The sequence below is a fragment of the Vidua macroura genome, chromosome 2, assembly GCF_024509145.1.
Source record: "Vidua macroura isolate BioBank_ID:100142 chromosome 2, ASM2450914v1, whole genome shotgun sequence".
Classification (NCBI taxonomy): domain Eukaryota; kingdom Metazoa; phylum Chordata; class Aves; order Passeriformes; family Viduidae; genus Vidua; species Vidua macroura.
In genome coordinates this window covers 78,731,496-78,748,868 of record NC_071572.1, presented here as the reverse complement: position 1 = coordinate 78,748,868, position 17,373 = coordinate 78,731,496, and the positions used below count along the sequence as shown (strand labels likewise).

At 39.3% G+C, this 17,373-nt stretch overlaps 1 protein-coding gene and 1 long non-coding RNA gene across 3 annotated transcripts; one reads left to right on the top strand and one right to left on the bottom strand.

Annotated features, from left to right (window-relative positions):
- The first annotated feature begins 236 nt into the window (after window positions 1–236).
- Window positions 237–17,317, top strand: EED (embryonic ectoderm development). Of its 2 annotated transcripts, none has more exons than XM_053970897.1 (12): window positions 237–366; window positions 3,155–3,307; window positions 8,542–8,634; window positions 9,594–9,659; window positions 10,355–10,480; window positions 10,599–10,680; window positions 12,221–12,312; window positions 13,196–13,329; window positions 14,397–14,502; window positions 15,271–15,429; window positions 15,866–15,939; window positions 16,989–17,317. In XM_053970897.1, the coding sequence occupies exons 1-12, from the start codon at window positions 247–249 to the stop codon at window positions 17,113–17,115; spliced, it is 1,332 nt and encodes a 443-aa protein (XP_053826872.1). In that variant the 5' UTR covers window positions 237–246; the 3' UTR covers window positions 17,116–17,317. The 2 variants fall into 2 exon arrangements, with proteins under 2 accessions (XP_053826872.1, XP_053826871.1); XM_053970896.1 differs by lacking the exon at window positions 237–366 and adding an exon at window positions 2,441–2,761.
- Window positions 6,028–10,956, bottom strand: LOC128803696 (uncharacterized). The gene is made up of 3 exons (XR_008435812.1): window positions 10,857–10,956; window positions 6,907–6,962; window positions 6,028–6,258 (listed from the first exon to the last, which is right to left on the bottom strand). It is a non-coding gene; the product is annotated as an uncharacterized LOC128803696 (long non-coding RNA).
- Window positions 17,318–17,373: the final 56 nt, after the last annotated feature.

Here is a 17,373-nt window from a genome sequence, read left to right as displayed (position 1 = left end):
GCAAGCGCCACCACGCTCTGACCACGTGGGCTCATTCTCGGCTGAGCCCCGCCAGGACGAGCGGGGTCCCCGCCGCCCGCGGAGCCCCGGAGGCGGCGGCAGGGCGCTTTTCCAGCGGCGGGAAAGGCGCTGCTCCGCCGGCCCGGCGGCTCCAGCCTGGGCAGCGCGGCCGCTTTACGGCACAGCCGTTCGAGCCTCCCCGTCCGCGCTTTGCGGCTGCGTGGCGGTGGGTGGGGGGCGGGGAAGATGTCTGAGCGGGGAGAAGCCCCGGCGGCGGCGGCACCGGCGGGAGAGATGCCGGCGAAGAAGCAGAAGCTGAGCAGCGACGAGAACAGTAACCCCGGGGACATGTCCGGCGACGAGAACGTGAGGCCGGGCGAGGGGGAGGCGGCACGGGTGGGGGGCTGGCGTGGCGGGAGCGCGCGCGCGCGCGGCGGGCAGGGGGCCTCGCGCCGGGGGCGGGCGGGAGCGCGGAGGGGAGGAGGGGCCGCCGCCCCCCGGCCCCGGCGGGTCCCGCCGTGAGGGGACATCGCCCGCCGGGACCCCCCTGGGTGTCTCCCGGACGGGGGAGGGGATGAGGGAGGAGAGGGAGAAGGGGGTCTTCTCGGCCCAGACGTCTCGACTCGGCGGCCGCCACTCGGGGCCGCCGGAGGGAGGCCCTGGTGGGAGAGACTCCCGCTTTGCCTCCACGTGGGTGAAGGTGGATTGAGGCCCAAACTGTGAGCAGGCACTGTCTCGAACTCTGCTTCAAAACGTCAGACTTCAAAAAATTTTTTTTTCCCTGCAAACCAGCAGCATTTTCCATCTTTCTTGCAGTTTTGTATTGTGTGTCTTCACTGTCACGTTATAGAGTAACATGCAGCACAAGTTTATGTGTGCAGCCTTTTGGAGAAAGAAAAGTAGGAGATGGTGCTCATAAACTACTGTCAGCAGAAGGCAGCAGGGATGGGGTCTATAATTGCTAAGTTAGGTGAAATTCTAAAAGAGCAAAAGTAATGTGGTTGATGTAGAATAACTTTATACCTGAAAGGTAAACTTAATCTAAGGTATCAAACAGTCACTTTATGTAGTTACTGGTGTGGAGAGGGGTTGTGAAGTTACTGTGTGTGTGTTTTATAGTGTGTGGAAGTTTCTTTTCTGCACTTATCCAGCAAGTGAGGGATCTGGACCACATCCTCCACAACGTTTGGAAGTGGTGCTTTTGAGGTGACAGACAAGTTTGAGATGTTCCACACTGCTGCTCTTGTTTTTTTTTTTTTTTTTTTTCATAGTTCAGCAGCATTTGTGGATCCAAATGTAATTTGGTGACAGATGTTCAGGCTTAATTTGTTGTCAGTTGTAGGCTATCACTGAGCATGGAATAGGTTGCCCCATCTCTGTAGGTTTTAAGGCCAGGCTGGATGTGGCTCTACACAGCTTGGTCTAGTGAAAGATGTCCTTGCCCATGGCAGTGGGCTGGACTAGATGATCTTTAAAGTCCCTTCCAACAGAAACCACTCTGATTATATGATTCTCTGATGTGGATTGCCTCAGTGGTGAAGGGATTCCTTTTTCAAGAGTTTGTTGCTGGATTCCACAACTCCTGCAAGATGGGAGATTCTGTTTAAAAGTTGACATAATGGTGTTGATTTGGAGAAAGGGTGTGCTTTGCTCTGCAGGTGTCCCGTGTGCAGGTTTGTTGGTTATGTGGTAGTTGCAGATACCTGGTATAGTTGCACCACACCAGCTGCCCGGTGTTCTCACGTTGGCAGTATCTGTCTGGTCCAGAGAAAATTTCAGTCTTGTCAAGTATTAAAATTCTGGCATGTGCACTTGGGAGATGAGAATTGGGCAAGCTCTAATCTTTTTTAGGGTAAAGGAGAAGAAACAGGAAAACTTAAAAATTGTTAAATTTGGTTATGAATATTAGTGGAGGGTTGACTCTTTTAGGGGTCCAATGTGAAGGGAATGACTCCAGATTTGGGCAGTACACTTACGGGCTTGTGTGGTATCTTTCCTCCTTTTTGTCCTCTGAATGTTCTGTTTTTCAGAGTTGTTGGGCAAACAAAGGCCAGTGCACCTCTTTAGGCTCCTGATAGTACAGACATGAAATTGGGACAGAGAATGAATGCTTGGTGGGAATTGGTGTATTAATGTTTATAGTTGAGCTCATACCATATTCCTAGTGGAGTTCCTAGTGCAGCTTTGTGAATCTCCTACAGTGACAAGCTGTTGTCTGGCTCTGTCTCCCTTAGTTCAACTTTAGATGAACCTAGGATGAGTTGTTTTCCCCCCACTAGTCTGATGGAAAGTGAACAGACTATCTTGCCAGAAAAAATGGGAAAAGTTGATTTTTAACAAGCTGAACATACTCATTTGGAAACACAGGGTTGGCAGGTACAATGCAGGTGAAGGTGAAGTGCTCTGTGACGGGTGATACAGGGAAATGTCCTTTTAAACAGTGCCCTGCAGTCAGACCACACAGGAAATTGTAGTTTCTCCTGATTGTCCAAAGCCAATTTAAAATCTCTCAGCAGCTGGATGGGGTGTTTTGTGTATCCCTTTTTTTTTTCAATTTTCCCCATTCTTATCTTACGCTAATGGTTGGAGGGCCAGTTGGATTAGTTAACCGATCAGAATTTAGCTTTTAGTGGAAACAAGTGAGTATCTGTGGGACAGAGCAGGAGGGAGAGGAGGGATTTTGTCTTCTGATGTTGATGCTGACCTGCTGCAGGACCGTGCTGTGAGGGTGCACAGAAGCCTCAGAATGGTTCGGTTCTTGGTAAGGTCAAGCCTCGTGTTTTTATACAAGCAACTCTTCTTCAGTTCTTCAGAAGTACTCATTTCATCTGGATCAAAGACGTTTTCTAGGGGAAGCAGCTGCTTTGTCTCTAGACATTTTCTTAAGAGCGGCTACCAGTATTCTGAAGAAATGTCACTAGATCACAGTTCATATCTCTCCCTCTTGGATTAGTCCTCATGTGATTCATGTTCTGTTTCTAGAGAGGAATGCTATTATGCTGGCATTAGATTTAAATACATGAATCTAAATAACACCAAGGCCTGGGAGATCTGTTCTTATGAATGACAAGAAGAAGTGAAAAGGCCAAGTGCTGCAAGATTAGTTGAATTTATGCAGCAATTACGATCTCTATATAATTTTGAATGTTTTCAGGATGATGCTGTTAGTATTGAAAGTGGTACTAACACCGAACGCCCTGATACGCCAACAAACACTCCTAATGCACCAGGAAGAAAAAGCTGGGGGAAAGGAAAATGGAAGTCGAAGAAGTGCAAATATTCCTTCAAATGTGTAAATAGCCTAAAGGTAAGTATGCATGAGCTTCAGGGAATGCTGGGCATCACTTACTGGCAGCAATGTTAATGTTAATGTGAGACAGCATCAAGCTAGATACTTTTAAATAAATATCTTTAAGCAATTATGTTCCCTGCTGGTTTGAAGCAGTTACCTTTCTTGCTTGGAATAGCCAAAGTTTTGAAGAAAAAGGATGCTGAGAAATAGGAAACAGTAGATAGTGCTGCAATTGACCTTGTTTTTGTACAGTTTGCAAAGTTTTGTGTGATGCTATGATTATGTATTTCATTGAAGCTGTAGATGCTAGAGAAAAATATAAGAAGTCAGATAAACAAATTGAAATAAAACAAAACATGTGACAACTCCATGCAAAGCACAGAACCTGCACAGATTTCTCTGTGTTGGTAAAAAACCCAAACAAATCAACCCAACAATCTTAGAGTAGCTTTTTCTTCACCCTTAACCAGATTAGGTATTTTCTGTGCTCTGGCAGTATCATAACTATTGTGTAGTGCAATTTGGTTAATTTATTGTGAGTGTTGGGATCATGTGTTAGCACCTGTTTCAGGCAGTATGTATCTTCCTGTGTAACACCTGATGGTTTTAAGATATGTGGATTGATGGTGTTTACTCCCTGTTCTGCTGTTTTAGCATAGTGCTGTTTTCTTCTGCACTGGTGACAGACTATGGTGGACTGAACAAGTTTTCTCATTCCTGACTATTTTACTCTGTCAGGATGTTCTTCTTTTTCTAATTCCTCAGCCTTGTGTGGGATATTTATGTGGCAAGATGGGAGTTATGGCAAACTCTGTGAGGATCTGTGTAGCTCAGCAGTGGATATTTTCTGCAGAATTGCTCTAAGAGTATTTTTTCATTCCCCCCATGCTTAACTGTGGAGCTGTGCTGATGTGGCTCCTTTTCTGAGCTTTTCTCTTCAGGCTGCCCTAGTGAAACACTGGGGTACTTGAGTGGGAGGGGACAAAAGGTTTGGAGCGTGGAAACCTTCTAAATGAGCTTGCCACTGGAGAAATTGTGATACGAAGTTACACTGACAAAAGTATCTGGGAAACAAATTGATCTTATTGTGTTCTTGAAGTATAAAAATTGCTTCCAGGCCTTTGAAGGTGTAGGAGGAAGGGAAGTTATTTCATTTCACCAAGGTAGGCAGCAGTTCCTGTGATTCGCGTGAATCGCCCCCGCGGATGGTGCTATTTGCAGCTTCAAGTCATATTTCAAACACAGACACGGGCCTTTGGACACCCAAACTTTTAACAAGTTCTGAGCTTTGTTACTCATACTTGTTTTCTGTCTGCAGACAAAAAGGGTTAGTACTCCCAAGTGTCTTCTGGGGGGACAAGACATTCCCTCACCCCAATGTCAATCCAGACCCCACTGTAGGGTGATCCAAAAGTCGAAGCTATGAAACTAAGCAATCGCTGACTTCCTTGGATTTGGATCAGGGCCTGGGAACAGATTCCTATGCAAGTGGAATCAAGCTGTGAGGGAGTAAATGTAGCATTTCAATTAAGTGGGGTATTTTTATTAGCTTTTTTCCCCATTTCTCTTTGGTCTGAAATTAATGGTAATAATAAGAAATGTGCATGTTAAGACGAAGACCTAAGTAGGAGCCAAATTTGGTTTTTTACTTCATGATTGAGGAAGCCTCTCTTCTTTTCCTTTTCTCAGTCTTCCACACTAGCTTTGGAGATACTCTGGAGAAAGCTGTAATAATTGAATGTTGTATGTGGTTTTAGAAAGACACTTGTGACTCTTTGAGTACCGTGTCATATATCCCCTAGTTTATAAAATTTTGAACTATGCTGTAAGATGCAGGTATTGAAGTTAATGAAGGATCTATATGATTTAAAGATCATAGAAATTAATATTCTTTAGGTGTGTATAAATTACGTGTTTTTCCACTTTCATACTTTTGGTTTTCCCCTCTTATTTTGTTTTTTTAGTTTTTTCCTTGGGGAAACAAATACGGCCATTATTGTCTGCTTTGAGTGTTAAATGGTTATGACTCAGCCTGAAAAGCTCAGTGCTTGCTAAATATGCGTTTTAAACACTACTTTGGGAGTTATTTTGAATGAAATTTAAGCATCAGGAAAACAAAAATACAACTTGGAAAATGTCAGGAAATAAAAAAACTGCCTTTTTTCTTTATGGAGTAGTAAGTTACTTGTAAGATGTACTGAAAAATCTTTGCTTTCTGTGGACTGAATGGAAACAGGGTTTATAAATAAGCATATACAGCTAGCACTGTTGAACATCCTCATATATCCATATATATTTTGCTGGTAGATCTTTTGGCAGAAAACGGTGTATATTTTGCTTTGTTTTGCTCCCTTTAAAGCAATGCAATTATTTTCCTTACCCTTTACTTCTTCTTAGGGTGTGTGATTAAGTTGTAAGCAGCCTGGTGTTGTCTCAGCTTCTACTTGCTGGCCTCTGCCACACAGAATTCTAGCTTGTTGGTGTGTAATGGAAACTAAATGTAACTAAACCCACTGCCCACAATGGCTTACTTCCACTTCTGGGAACTGGAAATGCATGTGTGGGTTGTTGGTTCCCCACTGGCAGTGTGGGTGACACAGATTAGAAGGCATTCATGCAGGTGATTATTTTTGCCATTGTAATGACTTTACTGTCTAAAACCAGGTCTGATCTTACTTTTTGTTTGAACCCAAGTTGGCATTGAGTGCGTAAGGCTGGAACCTCACCATTGATAGTTTATTTATTTGCTTTTGTAGCAGTAGGTCTGTTTTCTTCTCTGCCTTCTTTTTCTAGTGCCCGAAGAAGCTGGGTGCTTTGGGTTTTGTACCCTTTATTCATAGCAGGGACAAGATGGCATTTCACAATTTTACTTTTGGACAGGTATCTGGGTCACTTCTGTCTGTACAAACCAGTGTCAGATTTGTGTCACATACTTGGTGTCTGAGCATAACCATCGTGTACGGCACCTAGAATACAATGTTTTGGAAAACCTCCTTCATTGTTTAGCACTTGGGACAAAAATTAGAGCAGACAAGTATTTTCGAAGTAGCTATGTGCTCTCTGACCACTGGGGATGTTGCGATTTTAAATAGGAGCAGAGCTTCTGCAGATATCCTGGTATCTTCCTGCAAGAGCCTCTGCCTTGCTGCTTCATCCATCAAACATCAGCAAACCTGCAATATATACAGTCAGGCTCTTGGAGATTGCAGCACTTGGTGTGAGAAATGTAGTGTGGGTGAAGTAAGTAGACTAAAGACATTTGTCTTGCAGAGTAATTTTTTTCCAGGGAAATAGGTTTTCTTTGAAAAAGCTTGCAAAATACTTTAGGTATGTACTCAAATATAAAAATATGGAAACAGTATAGCACTCTGTTATATATCTCTACTTATTACCTTAGTCTGGGTCCTGCCTAGAAAATCAGAAACTTATTGCAACTTATGCTGAAAAAATATCCTATCTTGAGGGCGAAAAACATACTGCTTTTCACTTTCCATATTTTGTTAAATTTATCAGAAACAGGGCATATAACAGAGAACAAGGTTGTTCCAGAAAAACAAATAGAAAACCTGCTAATATATCTCTGTAATAAAGCAGTGGGAACCCATGCATTTTACCTGTATTATCTTCATGTGATATGTCAGAAGCACTCATTATTCAGCACCAGGAACTCCTTCAAGCAGAAATTTGAAACCAAGTTATTATTAGTAGAAAAACGTTATTAAGCATTTTCAATTTGATCTCTCAGCCACTCTCTTCAAACAAGACTTAAATACACTCAAAATTTAAGGCTGCCAAGTAAATTTAATAGATTTATTGCTAAAAAGTAAAATTAATAAATGTATTGCACTTAAAAAATCATGGCCATGTGTATGCAATTTTATGGCTTATGGTTTTCCTCATTCTTCATTTCTAGTTCAACTGTAATACTTTACAGATACAGAATACCTGCTTTTTCCTTTTGTCCCGGGATTACTAAGAACCTACTTTTTTCTTTTTTAATATCCTATATCCCTCATCTCATATAGCCATTAGTTTGTGCTTTTGTGTTATGATGGCTAATACTGTGAGTTAAGCTTTGAACAATTCTTTTTAATCTATATTGAGCTTTGAAAGTTGTTACCTCTCTTAAGAATTGCAGGAGAGCCTTCATCTCTGAAAGATTTTCTGCTTTCTTTTGCTAGCTCTTCTAGTTATTTCTGTTCATAACAGATGCTGCCTTTCTCAGTAAATAATGCTATTTAAAAAGCATTAAATAATGCTTTTTAAGCATTAAGGAGTGTTAGACTCCTTACTCACGCCCCCTCCTTAAATTTATTCTTTGGTTTTGGATAGGCCAGAGCTGCCAGGGCTGGTACTTCTCATGTTGTCTCTGAAGTGCTGCCATTTGAAGGCTGCTGAACAGCCATCATGAGACACTTCCTTCCTGCCTTCACTGTCCCAGACAGTCCCCTGTGGGGAGGCACTTTAATGAACATTATTCTTGCTGAAAACATCCTGTCAGGACAGGCCAAAATACTGTTATCAATTATTAACAAGCACCACCATATTCATCACAATTCATAAACATACCTCCTTTTTTTTCTCACAAACTGATGTAAGTTGTATAAAAATAATTCTTGGCATTTCTCTGGTAACTATTTGTAAAGGCGGTCTGAAAACATTTTGTAGACATGAACTTTGTAGCAGTATTGTGACACACTGGAGAGAGTTCCTTGTGTCTGTGACAAAAGTTACAAGATCTAACTGTAGTATAATAGTTAAATGTGGCCCTTCTCCATCCTTATACCAATGTAATTCTTCTCTTTCCTAGTAATTCTTCCCTGTGAAGTTGCAAATCCTTGTCTATAAATAATTAGGATAGAAAATGTGTGTAGATGCAGAGGTTGCCTTTCTGAAAATTGTAAAACAATATCCTAGAGCTGTAAATACAACTTGGGAGTTCTGCCAGCTTCTAGGCATAACTGAGACAACATTTCTTTCCATTTACTTTTTGAAAGGTTGGTGGAGAAAGAATAGGGAGGGGTGTGTTTTTCACAATATTCCCTTAACCTCCCTTTAAGACAGCCAAGTTAAAATGTGGTGTTACAAGACTATGATTGTTAACTGTTCACTGTCTAAAATTATATTGGCTGTGAACCCATTAGTTTGAGGAGGGAAACTTGTCAATGAAACTGTTGAATTTCACGGCAATGATATGCCTGTGGGTTTTGTTGGGTTTTTTGATCTCTAAACTTACTTTACATGTATAGGAGGACCATGGCCAGCCTCTGTTTGGAGTCCAGTTTAACTGGCACAGTAAAGAAGGTGATCCTCTTGTTTTTGCCACTGTAGGCAGCAACAGAGTGAGTAATCTGTTTTCCATCATACGCCCTTCTGCGTGGTTCTGCATGCATTCCTGTTTTCAAGCAATCCCTTTACCTGTGTTTGGTATGGACACGCAATACTTAATATAAACAGATGTATTTCTAAGATATGTAGCATCTGTTATCTGGGAGAGCTGCATGCTTTGGGTTGTTCAACAAAGTCATGTTAGCTATTTGGTAATTAAGCTACGTAGTAAAGGAAAAAGTCCTACAGTAATATGCGTATAGGATAAGGAAGAGAGGTGCATAAATGTATCTTCTCAATAAAATTACTCTTTATAAATGCTATTATTTTCTAAAGGTCATGTATTCATATATACAGGACGAGAACTGTCTGCAACAGTGGCTGGCTGATGCCAGCTAGCTCAGTAGCTAAATTAATGGCCTGTGTGGGGTGAATTTATAGACTTCCTCTGAACAATGTTTGATGTCATTTCAGTCTTGAAAATAACCCCTGAGAAGTGTGTTTTATGCAAGTGTTGTGAATAAATAACAAGTGTTTCATTTCTAAGTTTGTTCTGCCTGGCAAGTCACCAGAAACACTAAACTAAATTTAAGCAAGGTTTCATTGAGTTGTTAAACTAAGTTTAAGCAAGGTATCAATGACTCATTACAAGACCATGTCATGTTAGAGATAAATGCAGTAATTAATTCCAACAAGGGTTTATCTTATTAAGGCAATTCAAATAATGGACTTGAATATCTGGGAAGGACAGCTGACAAGTCCTGGAATGGTGCTTTACAGAAACTGCTGTGGGCATTCTTTTATCAAACCATTTCCACCTGGTGAACACATGGATGATGGATGAAATCTAAACCATAGAGGCACTCTACCTCTCCCCATCAGGCAGTCAATAAATGGATGAATGTGATTTCCTTTTGAAATGTCACAACTAAGCAGCAGTCTCTCTCACTTATTTTTGTTTTTTTTCCTCCAGGTTACTTTATATGAATGTCATTCCCAAGGAGAAATCCGTCTGTTGCAGTCTTATGTGGATGCTGATGTATCCTTTTAGGTTAAATACCCACGTGTTTGCTTCTTCTTTATGAAAAATCAAGAGGCTTTGTAGGAAAAAACATGAAAATGTTTTGTCTGTGATTTAATACTTTGCTCATGTGGTGCATTCTTTATGTTAGGTCCAAGTCTTGCCTCTTTCCCACATCCTAGAATCCCTCCTGTTGAAAAAAATGTTAAAAACGCAGACTTAGGGACCAGACTGTATTAAAATATTTGAAAACTGATTCTCCATCAGTTTAGTCTTCCCAACACTAATATTTGTATAATGTTTCCCTGCTTTACAGTGGTCTCGGTTTCCCTGTGAATTGGAACTGGGTTTAAAGCCTAAGAATTGTGTTTCATGATCTGAAGTATTAATAATTTGTGTTGATCATTTGCAATACGCAAGTCATTTACTTGTGAACTCAGTCGTGATTCATTATTCCCAATCAAAGGTGATGCCATGAAAGAGAAGGTGTTCCTTTTATGTTTGGAACAGAAGTGAGGAAATCAACATCTGTAGAAAAGGTGATGTTGCTGGTATTTGCAGGTGTATAATTGAATGTGTGTATTTTTCTTATGGGGTCCAGCAGAGACAAGTTGGATAAAATAGTAACAGATTTGTTTAAAATAAAATGTTGTTTAAAAAAAATAAAAAAAATCTCCTGCTTATTCTGTGATCCTTAATTTGAGGCATTGTAGGCAGATGAAAATTTCTATACCTGTGCATGGACATATGATAGTAATACAAGCCATCCTCTTCTGGCTGTGGCAGGATCCAGGGGTATTATTAGGATAATTAATCCCATTACAATGCAGTGCATAAAGGTGAGTGTTCAGAACTTTGAGATACAGCTTGTGTTTCAGTAAGGCATGACACTTTCTTCTTCTAGGTACATATAAACGTGAGGGGAAATGGTAACTTGGTCTCTGAATTCTATTCCAGCACTATGTGGGCCATGGAAATGCAATCAATGAACTGAAATTCCATCCGAGAGATCCAAATCTTCTTTTATCTGTAAGCAAAGGTGAGGAGAAACCTCTTGTTTTTGTATAAATGAGGATACTTTGGATTGGAGTTTGGTCTTGAATATGGCCAAAAACCTTCATGAATATTTTTTTTTTTATGAATGGCACTGAACAAGTTCACTCTGAAAGTTGAAAGCAAATCATGCTTTTACATGGCTATATATTTTATACTTACTAAATCCACGGCCTACAACCATAACTCCAGCTATGCTGCAGAGGGATTGTGAATAGTGCTGCTTTTTAGGAAAGAAGAATCCCTGAGCCTTGAGTCTGCTCTTTACTTTCTGACAGTTCAACTGAAATTTTTTCAGTTGTTGAATCACGTTGCCATCTAGTGGGGACCTCTTAACGTTGCATTCACCATCCCGTTCATGGGGAAAAATTTGGATTGTCTGTTGCTTAGGAACTTTAATTGGACTCTGTGTAAAAAGCATTTTAGTAAAGGAAGTTTTTGGTGTAGTGTCTTATGGGCTTGTCCAGAAAGTTCTAACAGTCACAACTTCCTGATCTTGACTGTTCTGTTAATAAAGGAATGATCTGCCGAAAGGAGCTAGCCTTCAAGAATTTTTGAGTTGGAAACATTTACTTAGGGGACTTTTGACTTTAGTATATTTGGGCTTACTGATGAAGCTACATGAGAACAGGAGTTGGGAAGCTCTCTGATACTTTCAATGGTCAAGTTGGTGCTGTGGGCCTGTAAACATCCAGTTTCTGTATATTTTTTAGGTTCTGTTTGTAATAATGTTTTGACATCAGCCATAGTACTACAAGTTTTAATGTGCAATCTCTGGACCAGGTGCTATCGCTGGAGAATATTTGGGCTGTTAGAACTGCTTGGCTGAGAGATTATTAAAAAAAGAGGAAAATATTTGGGACTGCATGGCCACCTGTTTCCCTTCTGGGATTTTGAGTGTTGCTGTAATTCAATGCAATGTACTTGTGGAATCCAAAAGGGAAATAAACTAGAGCTTCCCACTTCCAAACGGGAGATACACTAGAGGTTCTTCTTTAGAAATTGTTAAAACTTTCTTCAAATAAATAGATTAGTCTGATTGACTTTGGAATACATATTGTTTATGTAAACAGTTTTTCCCTTCCTTACTGACTGTGGTTCACCAAGAATAATGTGCTAAAGGCTAAAGAATAGACAATCACAGCTTTTCTGAATGTTGATGTTAAAATGGCAGAAAGGAATTCTAGCATTTTTTGATACATAAAATTGTTTTTATGACTGATTAAAAGCATATTTGTCTGCGATCAGACTTTTCTTTGCTTTTTGGATGAATTAAAGATCCGTGCATGTTTTTGGTAGAAACTATCCCTAGGGGAGGGGGTGGGCAATTATAGAATTACTTTTAACAGGAAAGTTAGTTATAATAGCAATTTCAGTTAATGCAGTTCTGTTTCCAACAAAAAAAGAAGAATTAAGTGCTTTTTTGATGTTGACCTAAAGACCTGTTACTCAAAGTAATTAAGCTGAAATATATTATTCAAATGTACATATAAAAAGCAGCATGTAATTTTATTTGTTCTTTATAGATCATGCATTGAGACTGTGGAACATCCAGACAGACACGCTGGTTGCAATATTTGGAGGAGTAGAAGGGCACAGGGATGAGGTGTTAAGTGCAGTAAGTGGAAGACCATGGGGCAGTGATTTAGATTTACAAAGGGTAGTAAGCAACTTTTTGTCCCCTTGTGCATTGTTTAGATATTATAGCTACTTAAAAATAACCACCTGGAAGTGCATAAATACTTGTTTTAAGGGGATAGACAACTTTAAATATCAGGTGGTTTGATTGATTTGGCCACTTCTTACAGACAGGATCTGTGTGTTTCAGTAGCTGGTTTACTCAGAGTGCAGCCTAGAAGTGAGCAAAATAGGGCTCAGTGGGTCTAGAAAGAATAAAAACATTTCATGATGGTCCCACTTTTGAAGTTCTTGAGTTCTCATCAAGTCAAAGCAGCATAAGCAAATAAACCTGGAGAGACACGGTAGTGAAGAAGTTGTTTGCGTTAAATTATTTTTCAGTGGCTGTGAACAGACACTGGTACCCAGCAAACATCAACTAGAATAGTTAACTTTTAATATGCTGTTCTTAAGAACTCTTTCCATTCCTGTTGTGTGACCTGTTGTGAAAGGTGAGGGGTGCATCTGTAGGAAACCTGACACTGTATTATTCACCCATGTCATAGTCCTGGAATTCTGCCGAAGTTGCTCCTAGGGAACTTAGTGAAGGAGGAGAACTAGCTGTAGATTCACTGTTTGTCAGTGCTGTTGAATATGTCTCTCTTGAGACATATTCATAATGTTCATCTTAATATAATTATTAAGATGCCGTGCTACTTTGCAGTGAGCTGGATTACATTCTTAGTGTTTTTCTATTTGAAATATTCAGTTTTATTGCATGCTCTATGCATAAAATGCTGTTTTGATGGAAATGATGGAATAAAATCTGAGTTGATATAATGCAGCCTAGGGTGGGAGTGCTCAAAATTATTTTATATACATAGGATTATGATCTTCTTGGTGAAAAAATCATGTCCTGTGGGATGGATCACTCTTTAAAACTCTGGAGAATTAATTCCAAGAGAATGATTAATGCTATCAAAGAGTCTTATGAGTACAACCCAAACAAAACCAACAGGTATGTAGTCTTCATCTCCTTGTCTGTCTTTACAGCACATGAATACTCCTATCATCGGTCCAGGTTAATTCCTTTCTGTATTGGGAATTCTTGGGTAGTGACACTCACTAGATTGTGTGTCTTCTTGTTGTTTGCTTCACTAGAATTTTATTGAATTCTGATTCAAAGTCCCGAAATTTTTATTTTTAAATATCTCAATTATTTCTTATTTGCTAGACTAGATTATTATCTTAAAGCTTGTATTTCATGCATTTCAAGATGTCAGTATCTTTTCTTCATATCATCTCATCTCAAAATTTCTAGAAGGGAATCAAATCTGCGGAATTAATGTATCAAATAATCTTATATAGAGTAGTTAATTATTGTGTATTATTTTACTTTGGGGTGGGGGAAAAAACTGTTTACATAGTAATAACTTTAATTTTCATCACTCTCTGGTTTGACCTCAGATATGAGTAAACTATCAAATAAACATAGCAATTAGATACATGATAAATAAATCCTCCTTTATGAAGTTCTTCAACTTTTTGATCTTAACTTCCAGTTAAACCATTGAGAGAATTGAAGAGTCTAAAACACAGTGAACATGTTCAGCAATGAGACTAGCTGTGAAAATACTCTGGCTTTTTTTGGTAATGTTACCAAATATTAAATGATGCTTTTTAGCCTGCTTTTTTTAAAATGATGGTTTTTTTTTTTTTAAGTGTGCATTTCTATTTAACAATTTAGATGTTGCAGAAGCAGCATCAGGAAGACTGAGATTTAATGGGTTCTTGAAGTATTTGGTGACAGGCATTGTATTCAGCATCTGAAGGAGTAGTTTTACTCAGCACTATCTCTGCACAGTCTTTAACTTAGTTATTTCATTAGGAATGAGGATGAAAGCAAGGACTGTTCCTATTACCGTTAAAAAGAAAAGCTGCATACAAAATCTACTTTGTTATAAAACAGTTAAAAAGTTGGGCTTGTTCTTTTAACATTGAAATATGTTAAACCTGATTGTTAAAAATTACACTTGTGCTTCTGGGTTTGTTTTTCTGAACCTCACTTGGCAATTTTCTCCACAGGCCTTTTGTTTCCCAGAAAATTCACTTTCCTGACTTTTCTACAAGAGACATACATAGAAACTATGTTGACTGTGTACGGTGGCTGGGAGACCTAATTCTTTCCAAGGTAATGCTGCAGCTTTTTCAGCTACATAACATTTATTTGCTGGTTCTGAGGGTCCTAAACCTTAGAAATTTTATTAGTGTGTGGGTCTTTACTATCTTGTGTCAAATGGTTTTATAGAGTGTGTTGGGAATTTTGTCACCTGTCAGGATGTGTGGGTAAGCAGCTTACACTTAAAAAGCAAAATTCTTACTACAGCTGTACTCTGCTGCAGGTAAAGGGTTTCTCGCTAACCAGAATGTGCAGAGAACATATGGAAAGGGAATCTCTAGATACTATTTAGAGATCCTGCTAAAGAGTGAGATGAGGGCTACCATAATGGAGTAACTTTGATTAACGTGTTGTGTCCACTAGTAACATTGGCATGCAGATATTAAAGCAGGCTGTCCAACTGCCTTGATGCCAGCAATTAGTGAGTGCACCAACCGTCCTGTTAGTCAAAGGGATTGGGTAAACAATCCTCAAATCAATGTAAGTTTAAGCTGCTTATGAAATTGTGTTTGAGCACATCTGGGTGACTTCATCTGAAGCGGGTGAGGGGGTGCTCCTGCAGTCCCATTACCTAGCAAAGCTGTGAGGGCATCAGGTTGCCAGCAATGGACAGTGGTTATTGTTGGTGATGTGGCTGTGATCTAAGGGCAGAGGTGAGATTTTCAGTTCTGCTTTTCATAGTGTCATTGGGGAAGCTGTGGGATTAAATGTTTGCTTATAGTTGGACTGATTCTGCAGTATAAATTACAGGTGATTTTTCTTTTCATTGTTTCACTCCAGTCTTGTGAAAATGCCATTGTTTGCTGGAAGCCTGGCAAGATGGAAGATGATATAGATAAAATCAAGCCCAGTGAATCAAATGTGACCATTCTTGGGAGATTTGATTATAGCCAGTGTGACATATGGTACATGAGATTTTCAATGGATTTCTGGCAAAAGGTACGTGTCTGACTTTGCTGTATTTGAAGGTGTGTAGCTTTTCATTGATTACATGCTTATTGGCATAGGAAGGGTCTTGGTTCATGTGATGTTTGAGAAACAGAATGGTTTGCTGTAAGGGACTTTATATGAACCTGTAGGAGCCTCAGATTTTTCATTCTGGGTTCTGCCTGTGGGAAAAAATTCCACAAAATAAATATTAATTTTCCACCAGAAATAAGTTTCTTGATGTCTTCATCCCCTGTCTGCAGAGATTGATAAAATGGAAGAAAGGAGGCAAATTCTACAGCCTTTCTGACTCCTCCAACAAACTCATTAAGTCATCCATGTTTAATGTTCACACACAATTTATCAGCTTTATAGCCTTTATAAAATTCTGACTTTATTCTTTGAGGGACTATTTTAAAACCTCTTTATCCTCTGCTTTCTTTTTAAGATGCTTGCTCTGGGCAATCAGGTTGGCAAACTTTATGTTTGGGATCTAGAAATAGAGGATCCACATAAAGCCAAGTGAGTACTTTATTTTGTTTTTGCTAAGGCAGGGAGTTGGGGTACTTTTCTTTTTCCTTTCCTGATTATAGAGAAATTCTTTACAGTACTACTTACTTTCCATTATAAGTAGTAGGGAAATAAACATTGTGAGCCCCTGAAAGTTAATGTTTATTGTAGCTCACTGATTTATAATTTATATATATTAATGCCAAGAGGTCCCAGTTAGATTCTGCTGGCTACCATGAGTAGATATAGTAAAAGGCAATTTATTTCTCACAGAGTTTTTGCTAATTGGGTGGAAATTTTACAAAGCCATTAGGAGAAGATGTGCTAGGTGGATGCAGCACATGACAAAGGCGAGATAGGTGACAGGACTGGAGTAAAAAAGGAGAGTGTAAAGGTGAGCAATGAGCACAGTGTGGTGAAAACACTGTGGCTTTCCACATCCTCACCTGTGTTGCCAGGCAATTTCACAGCTTGTCTCTTAGATACATGTAGGTACATATGTATGTGTGTAAACATACAAATGCAAAAAAAAATGCTAAACATAAAAAAAGGCCCCAAACAAACTCACTCCCAAAAAACATTGTATAGAAAGTGGATATACACTGTATGTATAAATACTTAATGCATTTTATTTTTATATATCCTATATAATATATTATACATATCTTGATATATTTATATATATAATCCATGTAAATATGTATACGTGAATACATTAATGTATGAAATTCCTGGAAGTGTTACAGTCTTTAATCACATGATTCTGATTTTTCCTTCCTAACCCTGTGAAATAACACTGATTATGAAGTCCTAAATAATGTGATTCAATAAGCTTTCAATCTTTGCTTCAATAAAATTTGGGTGGATGAGAAACAACTGTGGGTGAACAGGAAACTGCTTTCCCAAGTCCTCATTTGGAATACAAAATACACCATGAAGGCCATAATCCTGTTGCCTTCAATTCCTCCTAAGTCACATAAATAACGGATTACTGAAACAGTGCTCCATAATGTAGTAGGAAGATTTAACATTGCAGCTGAATAATTTTCTTTTGCTTCTAGGTGTACGACTCTTACTCACCCTAAATGTGTTGCTGCCATCCGACAGACCAGTTTTAGCAGGGATAGCAGTATCCTTATAGCTGTGTGTGATGATGCCAGTATCTGGCGCTGGGACAGATTACGATAAAGTACTTTTTCTTAATTCATAGAAGAAAATATATTTTCAAATTATAATATAGGCTGTTAACATGCTAGTATAGTAGATGCATTTAGTGTAGACTTTCTCGAAGGTTCGGCAGGCTGGAGCTGGACTTAGTGATGTTTACATTCTGTGTATTGTTCTGCTTGAAATTGCTGCTTTTAATAAAAAGAAGTATTTTTGTAAAGTTTTCTGAATTGTCCATATTAATTATTTCCTACAAGAAGTTTTCACTTATGGCCTAGG

Coding starts and splice junctions, on each gene's coding strand:
- EED (XM_053970897.1), top strand. CDS start 247: ATGTCTGAGCGGGGAGAAGCCCCGGCGGCGGCGGCACCGGCGGGAGAG. Junction 12,313..13,195: donor GGGATGAGGTGTTAAGTGCA/GTAAGTGGAAGA, acceptor TTATATACATAG/GATTATGATCTTCTTGGTGA. Junction 14,503..15,270: donor GAGACCTAATTCTTTCCAAG/GTAATGCTGCAG, acceptor GTTTCACTCCAG/TCTTGTGAAAATGCCATTGT.